This window comes from Odocoileus virginianus, chromosome 8, assembly GCF_023699985.2.
Source record: "Odocoileus virginianus isolate 20LAN1187 ecotype Illinois chromosome 8, Ovbor_1.2, whole genome shotgun sequence".
Taxonomy (NCBI): domain Eukaryota; kingdom Metazoa; phylum Chordata; class Mammalia; order Artiodactyla; family Cervidae; genus Odocoileus; species Odocoileus virginianus.
In genome coordinates, this window is record NC_069681.1 from 24349614 (window position 1) to 24361757 (window position 12144).

The window sequence follows — 12144 nt, forward strand, 5'->3', positions numbered from 1 at the left end:
TTAAAATTCATGGGCTAGAGTGACTCATCTTTGCAAAGGTGCCGAGTCTGGAGGGGGCTATGGCCTTTGTGTGGAGAGGGGCCGCCGTGGGGTTTGGACCCCCCTTCCTGAGGCCTGCTCAAGGCCTCCCATCTGTGCCCCCATGTCTGCCCCTCCAGCAGCCAGGCTGAGCGTCCCGGTTTGCTCCGAAGTCCGCAGCGTGTCCTCGGCTTCTCCATGCAGCTTGTCTGGAGGGCTCTCTGGGCTCTGCAACCCACCCTGAAGGCGTGTCGCCCCAGGCCCTGACCTGGTGCTCGGTGGCCTCTCCAGGCTGATGGAGCCGGGTTCTGAGAGCGAGGACCCCAAAGAACCAGTTGGCGCTGGATCCACTCTCAGCCAGGCTCCTGAGTCACAGAGCATAGCCTCCACCCCGGGCATGTCCAGACTTGGGCATGGGGATGGGGCGTGCTGGGGGCAGCCTGCCGTCGGTGTCTGGTCACCAGCCTCCCCAGCCCCACCAGTCCCCTGAGCAGGAGAGTGTGGCCTGGGGGAGGCGCAGACGCCAGGGTGGGACAGCCTCTCCATGTTTCCTGGGGTGCTGTCCTCACAGCGTCACTGCTCCTCAGGGTCGGGCACGGCCTCCAGCTAGGGTGAGAGCCGCGTCCTCCTTGGAGGAGGACCCTGGACTTCTGTGAACGTGCCTGGATCTCGTAGTGTGGAAAGCTGGGTGTTTTCAACACTTTCAGGTACTGTCATTTTGACCAGTAAGTAGTGACACTGAAAATCAAGGAGTGACAACGAACGATAACACAAGGTCAAAGTCGTACTTGGCAAAACAATGAAAGAAATAGAACCTCAGGCCCGAGTCCGCTGCGTTCCCACTGGTTTGGAAGCCCGTGCAGAGTGGTCGGCCCGGCCTTGAGAACACCGATGCCAAAGAAGCAGACAGTCTCTGCCATCTATCTAATCACATTCCCTTTTCTTGAGTTTTATTGTTTTGATTTGCTTACCTCAGGTGACTTGTAACCATTTTATTAAGCTAACACGTGATGGATGAGCAGTTCTCATTCTGTGCCTCAGCTGCCCTGCAGGCCTGCAGTGTTCTCAGCAGTGGTCTGCGTTCAGTGGAAGTGAAAATGTGAGTTCCTCAGTCATGTCCAACTCTTTGTGATCCCATGGACTGTAGCCCGCCAGGCTCCTCTGTCCATGAAATTCTCCAGGCAAGAACACTGGAGTGGGTAGCCATTCCCTTCTCCAGGGGATCTCCCCGACCCAGGAGTCAAACCCAGGTCTGTAGTGCAGGCAGATTCTTTACTATCTGAGCCACCAGGCACGTACAGCCTATAAATACTGCAGGGAGAGTCCTGTCTGCCTGCGCCGTTCGTCCTAATTTCCAGATAGCGTTTCTGCTTCAGCAAATACAGATTTGTATGGCAAATTAATGTCAGCAGCAAAACTGCAGATATTTTTGCAGGATTATTCATGTAAAACCACAGTGCTCCTTTGCTAGATTTCAAATCTTGGGCAGCCAATGACCTTAGTTTGAAGATAATACCACCGCACTTTTGGGAGTTTAAACACAATTCAGATTTTTAAGTAACAATTCAAAAACACTTTCATTTCTGATATTATACTTTAATCCCAGAATTAACGTTTTTTGGCCAATCTGCAGATGCACTGGCCCATTTCTCTGAAAGGACCTTGGCAAAAACAAAGGAAGGCAATGGAGGAACAGTAGACTTTGAAATCCTACCAGTTTTCCAGTCAGAAGAATGTATAAATCACAATTCTAACCCCTTAAAACAACGCTGCCTTACCCAGCAGCGCGGTGCCTCACGCATGAGCCTGTGGATCCCACCCACCGCGAGGCCCCACCCTGGGGTCCAGGGAGCTCAGTCGTGAGGGCCCCTCCATTCTCGGTGAGCCAGGCGCCTCCTGGCTTAGAAATGACGGCGTAAGTACACAGCACGTCCATCCACGTGCTCTTGCTGTCACTTGGGTGCAGGTGGGGGAGGGTCCTGTCTGTGGGGGAGGGGAGCTGCAGTCTGGGTGGGACTCGCTGGTGGGTTCGGGGCCGCTCTGCCCTCTTGGGGCCTGCAGACCCTCCATGCAGAAGTTCTCCCCAGACGTGAGCCGTGCACAGGCCCTAGTTCCTCCCCTGCGCCGCCTCCTCCCCGAGCTCCACCCGCGTCCCCCCACCCCCCGCCCCCAGTAGAGCTGGGAGGTCGCTGTGTGCGCAACTGCCCCCACCCCCCCCAACCCAGAGTCGCTGCTGGTGGATTGAACCCCGGTTCCCCAGCCGGTTTAGGAGAGCGCTGTTTGGGGTCTGTTTTTATTGGTGGACACGCCTCCTTCCCTACGAAGGGCTCAGGTCAGACGAGAGGGCCCGGAGGAAGGGCCGTAGGCGCCCACCGCCCACCGAGATCACCCGGCACTGGCTCCCCGCCGCGCCCCTGGCCCTGGCCGCCTCTCGGCCTGGCGAGGTTCGGCTGCTGAGCGACTTGCCGGAGCCAGAGCGCGTATCTAGGGACCTTGATGAGCAGGAGCGGCCCGGGCCCTTCGGGGGGCGCGGCGCCCAACAGGCCGGTGAGGAACCAGGCGCCCCGGTGCTCCCGGGTCACCGCGCCGCCCGCCACCCACCGCGCCGCGTCGGCTGCCGCGCCCCGCTCGCAGCTGGTCCGTGTGGTCACCGTGGCATTGAGGGCGCGGCCGCACTCCGCGGGCTCCACGTGCCTGACGCGCAGCCGCAAGGGTACCATCTCGCGGCCGCGGAGGGTCCAGCCGCTCAGGACGCCCGGCTGCGGCAGGAGGACGCGCTCGGCGAAGTCCGCGTCGGCCGTGCAGACTGGCCGCCCGGCGTCGGGGCAGCGCACGGGCCGCGCCAGGTCCAGCAGGGCCACGTCGTTGTGCCCGGTGTCCGCCTCGAACCTCGTGTGCACGTGGACGCCCTTCACGCGCACCGGAAAGTCGGAACCTGGAAGGAGGCGGGGCCGGGCTCAGGGCGACTCCTTGCGCCCCCTTCCCCTGCGTCCCCGCCCCCGCCCCTCCTGCGCCATCCGCCCCGGACCGGAGTGCCTCTCCCACACTCCAAGTGAGGCATCCTGGGGGCGCGGCCGGAGCACAGTGAGGGGAGGCTGAAAGGTCGGAAGAAATTAGGAAGACCCTCTCAGAGCGAATCAGCCTTGCCTGTTCAGGAGTCATTTTCTAGGCTGACGGCCTGTTGACTGAAAAATGTCAGAGGAAGGAGGGTAAAATGCATTCCCTATTCGCGGGTCCTGGGGACTGGGGAGCAGTTCGCAACACAGCCCAGGCCCCCGTGAGGACGGGGGTCCTGAATGCTCCACTTCAGCGTCAAACCAAGGGCCCCTTTCCTCGGCTGTCAAATTCCGCATTGCCTGCGTCCTGTGCCCAGAATTCCGCTAGCTAGTCCCCATTGCTTTGATTGCATGAGTGATCTCACCAGCGGGAAGCTAAACCGAGTCTGTATTTCATTAGAAACAAGAATTCGAGAGTAAAGGGCTTCTTTTTATTTCTACCTGGAGAAGGAAACGGCACCCCACTCCAGTCCTCTTGCCTGGAAAATCCCATGGATGGAGGAGCCTGGTGGGCTACAATCCGTGGGGTCGCAAAGAGTCGGACACGACTGAGCGACTTCACTTTCACTTTTATTTCTACATAGGATCGTTTTTGTTTCTGGTGCCATCTTATGAAACTGAATGACAAAGTACTCACTCGTTTTCACACTGATGTTTCTGTACAGTAGTGAGCATTTAGCTGTTGTCAGCACAAAGTTGTCCTGTATTAGAACACCCCCGCAGAAGTCTTTTCCTTCAGAATTTGTTAGTTTTACCTTTAAAAACCAAAACAGACAAGAAAGAGTTAGTGTCTGCAGCATTTGGGGCAGCACGGTGCTGTGGTTGAGAAGGTGGTCGCACACCCTCCAGCCAGCCCAGCGCGCCCATTACTGAGGCCCGTCAGCGGGCGAGGCGCGGCGAGAAGGGGAGAGGTGAGCGAGGGATGTGCGGGCTCGAGTGGGGGGACAGGCAGCAAAGGTGCAGTCTGGGGAGACCGGGCCCCCGCCCCGGCTCGCCCCTCATTTGAGCTCCCCCCCCTTGACCCTTCCAGTCCTGGTGGTCACTGAGCTGCGGCCGTCGCTTGGCCAGGCCTCCACACAGCTGCTGCGTGCTTCCACCGGCCAGACCCGCGAGTAAGCTCGGGGGAGGGAGACACGCTCCGCGCCTGCACACGCGTGCGCACGCGCACGCGCTGCGGGCTGAGCGCAGCCGGGCTGCTAGGGCTAGAGCAACCCGTGAAGCTCTCTGTCAAGTGAAGGTCAGTATGGTTACTGAGCACTTGCGATCCACTGGTCCAACCCAGGATGTGCTGCAAGTGAGAAATCCTGTACTGTACACGCCCGGGAGCCAAGACTTAGGTAGAAAGAGGAAACGTAAATATCTCAATTTTTAAACTGTTCATTACGTGTTGAAATAATATGTAGACGTGTTGAGGTGAGTAAAGCACATCATCAAAATTAATTTCACCCGCTTTCTATGCACGTGGCTGCTAGAAAATTTAAGTCAGGTCTGTGGCCAACTTGGTGTTTCTCTTGACACGGCTGAGGAAGAACGGGGTGATCTGTATTAGAGACCTGGGATGCAAGGAAAATGCAAAATGTAGGTAAACCCAAACCCACATTGGTGGTAGATTGCTGGTATTACTAAAAATGGTGCTTATTTTGTGGGGGTACTGGAAAAGCAAGAAAAGAAGAAAATACTGGTCAAAGTAGCAGATGAGCATAAAGGAAAGTGCTTGAAATAGTTTGGGAGAAGTGTCAACATCATAACTTCATGTGTTGCTAAGTTAAAACATAAGACACTGAAGCTGTGAGTTCAGCATGAGAAAGTGCTTTGAAGTGGGATGTGGAGGTTGTAGGTAGTTTACCTAAATCAAAGAAAGGAGAGAGAAAAGACAGGTGAAACGTAAGGGAAGATTAAAATGTGTTTCTGTTACCTGCCACGGGAAAGGTGGAAGGTCTTGCTGGCTTTGCTGGGGCCTCTGGCAGCACTCAGAACCGAGGGTTCCACACGCACACCTGTCTTCATTGTGGCGGCCACACAGAAAGGAAGGTCAGTGCCTCCCCGGGCAGGCGGCGGGGTGAACATGGCTCTGACCCTTCCAGCCTGCTCCGCGGTGCCCATACACTTCGTGTATATGCAGAGCAGGTGGGATTTCATACCTGCTCTCAGAGATGGTGGGGGGGCGGGTAGGGGAGCCTGGCTGGGGCTGGGAAGCCCCCTCCCCACCCCCAGCCACAGCAGGGGAGGTGGGCGTTCAGAGTCGCTGAGAGGAAGGCCCGGGGTACGGGGCAGGGGGCTCACCGTGGGGGAGGCAGGACCTGTGGTCTCGGCCCAGCTTGTGGCCCCTTGCACAGCTGCAGGAGTAGGACTCTGGTCCGGGGTGGCAGAAGTGCTGACACCCGTCCAGCCTCAGAGCGTGACATTCGTTCTTAGCTAAAAAGAGAAAAGGGGGAAACCAAAAATATTACCCTGGAAATAGCCATTCTGAACTATCCTTTAGTCCATCCTAAAGGAAATCAGTCCTGAATATTCATTGGAAGGACTGACGCTGAAGCTGAAACTCCAATACTTTGGCCACCTGATGCGAAGAACTGACTCATTTAAAAAGACCCTGATGCTGGGAAGGATTGAAGGTGGGAGGAGAAGAGGACGACAGAGGATGAGATGGCTGGATGGCGTCACCCACTCAATGGACCCTGAGTTTGAGTAAGCTCCGGGTGTTGGTGATGGACAGGGAGGCCTGGCGTGCTGCAGTCCATGGGGTCGCAAAGAGTTGGACACGACTGAGCGACTGAACTGAACTGAACTGTCCTTGAGCGTGGGGCTCTGGCTTTTCACTCCAGTCGTGCTCGTGTGAGTGTTTCCGCTCCGTGTCAGGAATGAACGGGGGTGGAGCCGGCAGGTGGGGCAGGGTCTGCGAGCCCCGCACAAGGGTCCGCGTGGGCCCTCTGTGGGCTCACTGCCCGCCACGGCAGCCAGAGTTCTTAAGGGGCTTCTTTGAGGTGGGGGTCGGGACGGGCAGGGGCGCATGTGGAGTGAAGCTGGGAGCCCTGCTCTGCGCACTGCACTTGGGGTGCCCTCCCAGCACCGGCCAAGCTCTCAGGGAGGCCGCTGGAGCAGAGCGCTGGCAGGTTCCGCATTAACATCGAGGACAGAGCAAGTTCATTTCTGCATGAAGGGGTCTCTGGCGGGAATCGGCTTTGCCCCCCCCCACCCCCCACCTCCTCCCCGGCGCCCCAACACCCAATGTTTAAGGGACATCAGGTGACGAAGCTGAGGACGGACGACCCAGGGAACCATGCCCTCGGGGGAGGGGCGGGGGCCCAGAGAGGGGCGAGGGTGGGGGGGCAGAGCGGGGGTCCCTGGAAGGGGCAGGGGTCCCGGGGGAGGGGCGGGGATACCAGGAAGGGCGGGGTCCCGGGAAGGGGACTTCTGGGGGAGGAGTGGGGGGTACAGGGGAGGGGCAGGGGTCCCGGGAGGGGGTGGGGGTCCGGGGAGGGGCGGGGCTCACCGAAGGCGCAGTTGGGGCCTTCATAGCCCGGTGCGCAGGTGCAGGCGTAGCCGCGAATGGTGTCCTGGCAGGACCCGTTGTTGAGACAAGGCTGGGAGGTACAAGGGGAGCCGCCTGCGGATAGGACGCCCCGCATGGGTGACCCCCTCATGCCCCCGGCCCAGCTGGCCCGCCTGCCCCTCTAGGACCCGTCTCCTTGCCAAGAGGCCTCCTGGAGACCCCCGGTCACCGTGGTCCCCAGACAGCACCCCCAAGCCTCACCTTCCGTAACTTAGCCGGCTTCAGGCCGTCTGCACAAGGCCCATGGGAGCCCGGGGAGCGGGCAAGCTTCCCCCTCACCCCGCGGCCCGGGGCCCTTCCTTTGGTCAAGGTCCAGGACCCCAAGGCTGGACACGGGGAACCCTCTGGCCTCGAGTTCCCAACCCTGAAGAGTGTGCTGTCTCCTCCAATCAAAGCAAAAAGCAGAGAAGACAGTGGGCCAGGTGGAGGGGACACTCACCCATGTATGTCCTCCAGAATTCATCCTGTCCGAGTGAACATAAGAGCGTTAGGAATCAGACACCTGTTCTCCCACCTCCTGGGGCTGGGCTTGAAGATAGGAAAATGCTGACTCTGTTCACTTACTAGGAAAATGCTGGTTGAGACAAAGAATATGAAATCCTCTACATTTATAAGTGAAGCAAAGCCCCTTACTCGTGTCTGACTCTTTGTGACCCCGTGGACTATAGTCTGGCAGGCTTTTCCATCCGTGGAATTCTCTAAGCAAGAACACTGGAATGGGTTGCCATTTCCTTCTCCAGGGGAACTTCCCCACCCAGGGTTTAAACCCGGGTCTCCTGCTTTGCAGGCACACTCTTTAACCAGCTAAGCCACCAACGAAGCTACATCTACTTAATGCCCTCTTTAATATATGTTCCAGGCTTCCCAGGTGGCTCAGTAAAGAATCTGCCTGCAATGCAGGAGATGCGGGTTTAATCCCTGGGTCAGGAAGATCCCCTGGAGGAGAGCATGGCAACCCACTCCAGTATTCTTGCTGGGAAATCCTGTGGACAGAGGAGCCTGGTGGGCTGCAGTCCATTGAAGACAGACAGGACTGAGCGACTGAACATCCGCGGCAGCGTGTGCTCCACGTCCTGTTCGGTGTGGATTTGCTGCGACCCACTTGAGGAAGGGAAACAGTCAGTAGCTGAGACGCAGCTCAGACCCCATGGCCTCCTGAGCACCTCCCCTCCCAGTCGTCTCCAGGGTCCCACTCCACAGAGTACCGGATGCAGATGTGAGAGACTCACACTGCTTTTTCCATTTTATAAGCCAATTCAACAATGATGGACATTTGTAAATTGCGTATGGGAGGTGTTATTTTCTGGCGGGGCATCTAAAGGCAGGAGACTACTCAGGCTTAAAGCCTGGAGGTAAGTGCATGAACAGGCCACACACCATCCCCAGCTTCCAACAGCTCGAGTAGTGTTGCAGCCTCAGGGGGTGAGCCCAGCTTTCCCTTCACCAGGAAGTTTTCATTTCTCCCAGTTCTATGAAAGATGGTCTATTTCAGAAGAATTTTTTTATACATGGGCATCCGAGAAAATATATTTTAAAACAGCTAAAAAATATATTAGAGAGAGGCTTCCCTGGTCCCATGGTAAAGAGTCTGCCTGCCGATGCAAAGGACACAGGTTCCACCCCTGGCTCAGGAAGACCCCACGCACCTCGGAGCACCTAAGCCTGCATGCACAGCGACTGAGCCAGCGCTCTAGCGCCCTCAGGCCGCAGCTGCTGAGTCCACGAGCCCAGAGCCGTGCTCCTCAAGAGGAGCCGCCGCGCCGAGAAGCCGGAGCAGCGCGAGGGAGAGGGTGCCCACCCGCCACAAGAGAGAAAGCCTGCAGCGGAGAAGCCGCGCCACAGCCAAAGCAAACGACACACAAGCAGCTCTTAAAACACATGTGGTGGTGGTTTGGTCGCTAAGCTGTGTCCGACTCTTGGGACTTCACGGACTGTAGCCCATGTAGTCTCCTCTGTCCATGGGATTCTCCAGGCCAGAATATCGGAGCGGGTTGCCGTTCCCTTCTCCAGGGGATCTCCCCAACCCAGGATCAAACCCAGGTCCCCTGCATTGCAGGCAGATTCTTTACTGACTGAGCTATGAGGGAAGCCCCCTTAAAATATATATATATATATATATATATATATATATATAATATATATTCAAGAAACAGGTCAACATTTGTTCAGAATCAACTTTAAATATTGCTGCCTTGATATGTAAAGCATGTTACATAGTTTGCTGTTCTGAGAATTTACGCACAAACACCCAGCCCCTCTGTCTGCCCCCGACAAGCCTCTGGGTAACTGAGACAGGGGAGATCTCCGCCTGGTCTTTAGTGTACGTGTCATCACTTCTGATCCAAGTTGCTGATTATGAGAGATGTTCTTACCGTGGAGGCATCCTAAGGAGGATTTTTGTGTTGTTGATACATTGAAACCATTTCATCTCTATTAAAAGTACTAAAGTCTGTCAGAGTCCTGACAGGTGAGCGCCCTCTGTGAGGAGTCCGGCTACTCACTGTGCTAACTTGCTGAATCTGAAGGAAGAGTTTACGGGGTTTAGGGGGACTAAGCTGCCATCGGGGTCCCCCACCGACAGGCTGGGAGAGTGATTTCCCTGCAATGTCCAGTTCCTCGTCTGTACACCCGGGTTAGATCAACCTCCCAGGGACGTGAGTAGGTTCCTTCATTGAGTCTCTGGGAGAGCGCGCCCCCTAAGGCAGCAGAGTCATCGGAAAGCGGGTGAGTGTGTGGCGGGGATGCGTACCGTGGACTCGTCATGTTCAAACACTTCTCTCGCCTCCTCATAGACGCAGATCTCTTCGAAGCACTCCTTCTCTAAATGCCCCTCAAAGAGCTCTTCTAAGAGGTAGGAGCCGGCTCGCCTCCACCTGGCCAGAAGTTGGTGCGCTTTCGATGCGGGAAGAAAAACTGCAGGGTGGGACGGGGGTGCAGGCGCCTCAGTGCGGCTGCGGCCGAGGCCTGAGGGCCCGGCTCTGGGCGACGGGCGGGCAGACCCACGCGTGGCCCTCAGACCCGGAAGACCAACGTTGTCCTCCTGCTCCTGACGACACCGGGTCCCAGCCCTTCACGTGCAGCCAGGTGAGCAGGATGGAGCTTAGCAGAGGAGGGCGGGCGCCCAGGAGGACGGGGCGGAGAGCAGGCTGTGTCCTCCGGGCAGTCCTCTGCCGGGACGAAAGCCCTCTATTTCCAGCTGAACCCAATTAGAGAAAGACTGCGGCTCTGCCATTGAGGCGGACGGGACACAAGATTACTGCTGTTTCCAGACCCCAGGCCGAGAGCAGTGACTGAATCTCAGGAAGAGGTTCTCCACCAGCGACCCTGTCCCCTCGGGGACTGTGTATCTTTCCTCTGAGCAGTGCCAAGGGCGGCCTAGGCTGGGCAGGGTTCTCCTCCTGGGTCCACTCGGGCCGTTAGGAGGTTGCAGTCATTTTAATAATATACTTATCTAACCAACAGATCCAGAATACTACTGTTTCAAGACACAACTGTTGAAAGAAACTAAATTTGCATTCTGATTTCTGTGTTAAAGCTGTGCAATCGGGTGTATTTTGAACTCCCGGCAACCTGACTTTGGCTGCCAGTTGGGGAGGAGGCACCGTGGCCAGATGGGTGGCAGGGGTCCAGGGTCCCCGGTCTGCAGTCGCTGGTTTGGGTTCAGAGGTATAGGAAGGTTGAAGAGGCGGGTGGGGCCCCGGGCAGGGGCTCTGGAGGGGCTGGGGTCCCCTCAGAGCTCCTCGGAAGCTGTGCCCCATCCTGTCCTGAGCCCCAGACCTGGCAGCTAGCTCTGTCTGGGCCCCTGGGGACCCCAAAGGACATTGTTACTTCCGACATACTCGACACGAATAGCAGAGACTGGGAGCTGGGCACAGGCCACCCTGGTCCTACTGGGGCTCCTCTGCTCCCAGAGAAAGCCCCAGAGCGCCCCCCGGCCCCCCGCCACAGTGCCCGAGTACACCTACCTGTGGGCCAGGCGGCGTGCGGGGCGAGAAGGGCTAGGACCCCAAGGATGGCGAGCGGTGGCGGGATGCAGCCGGCCATGGTCAGCCCGCAGCCAAAGTCCCCACCGGCTCCTTGTGCAGGGCAGCCGCGTGGGGGCAGAGAGCCAACCCCGCAGAGAGAGGCTGCCCTGAGAGGAACTGCGTCAGCACGGTCAGGGTTCCGTGTGAAGGCTCCACTCCCGTGTTTCTCTGTTAAAGCAGAGAGGGAAAATGACGGAGAAATGGAAGCCCAAGGCAGAGGGACGTGGAGCTGGCTCGTGGGAGTGGAAGTGGGAGCCTGTCAGCGTTCCGGCGAGGATGCGGGGAGGTTTCACCTCTCCCTGGTGCGGGAATGAGAGCCAAGAGAGTGGAACCCGGGCTGTTTAGGACAAGCTGGTCACCGGGGCCGCCTTTGGGAGGAACCTGAATACAGCAGTGAGCAGACCGCGCCCCCGGGGAGGAGGCTAAGGCAGGCCCTCGGGGGCAGGGCCAGGGGCCTCACGAGGTCCACAAGGCCGGCCGGGCCCGGGTGGGGAGGCCGGGCCTGTGGGGTTTTCTGTCAAGGGCAGGGGAGCCCACCACCGCCTCCCAGGGAGACCAGCTCCCTGGGGTGCCAAGTGCCACATGGGGACGCGCACTGAGAACCACGCTCAGCACGTGAGGGCAGCAGTACGCTGACTGTGCCGGGGACAGCAGACGCACAGGGTGGTCAGCCCGGAGTCCACCCGGGGACACTGCGTCCGTCCATCTCTGGGTCTCTGTCTCTCTGGCTGCCGGTCTCTCCTTCCATCCCTGCACAGCCCGGGTGTCGGGTTCCCGCCTGCTAAGGTCCCTGGCGAGAACTCCACGCGCCCCCGCCGCGCACCCTCTGTCTGTCTCCCTCAGACTGGTGCGGCGTGTTTCCCGGGCACCAGGCTGTCTCGGTCTTGGATGTGGGCACCGTGGAGGCCCCGCTGAGCCCTCTGGGCGTTGTCCTGGCGGGCACACCCCCATGTGGTCATGGCGTGCCCTGGCTCCTGTCCGGAGTTGCGCTGTCCTGCCTGCGGTTCAGGACGACCTTCCCTGGGGCTCTGGGCCCCCATCGGGGTGGCTCAGCGGCCGTCGTGAGAGCCCCACCCTGCAGCCCCGAGGGCTGGGGGCTGCACCCGCTGCAGGCCGGCCCCTGGGGGCCTCAGGGACCCTGCGTGTGCCGGCCCCCGGCGCTGGGCCTCTGCACCCCCTGCGCTCCTGTGTCCCCCCCAGAGGGACTGCAGGTGCTGGCGAGGGGGCCACCACTCCTGGGAGGGTGGTGAGACCCTGTCCCCCAGGTTTCCTCTCTGTCAGCTTCCTGCTCCTCTCTGTTCCCAGAGGAGACTTCCTCGGAGACGCCCGGCGGACTGGCTATCCTGGGGCGCAGGCCTGGCCACAGGTCCACCTCGAGACCAGCTCTGTCTCCCTCCAGAGGGAGATGCTCAGACCATGAGGCACGTCCTCCCAGGCCCAGAGTCAGCCCCGTGAGGCCCAGGACATGCTCCCCACGATGTGGCCGGAGCCC

At 58.7% G+C, this 12144-nt stretch overlaps 1 protein-coding gene across 1 annotated transcript; it reads right to left on the reverse strand.

Moving 5' to 3' along the window:
• Positions 1 to 1593: 1593 nt before the first annotated feature.
• PROZ (protein Z, vitamin K dependent plasma glycoprotein) lies at positions 1594 to 11637 on the reverse strand. Its single transcript, XM_020896380.2, has 8 exons — positions 10593 to 11637; positions 9377 to 9540; positions 7067 to 7091; positions 6568 to 6681; positions 5358 to 5489; positions 4990 to 5075; positions 3712 to 3829; positions 1594 to 2953 (listed from the first exon to the last, which is right to left on the reverse strand). The coding sequence occupies exons 1-8, from the start codon at positions 10669 to 10671 to the stop codon at positions 2352 to 2354; spliced, it is 1320 nt and encodes a 439-aa protein (XP_020752039.2). The 5' UTR covers positions 10672 to 11637; the 3' UTR covers positions 1594 to 2351.
• Between the last annotated feature and the right edge of the window lie 507 nt (positions 11638 to 12144).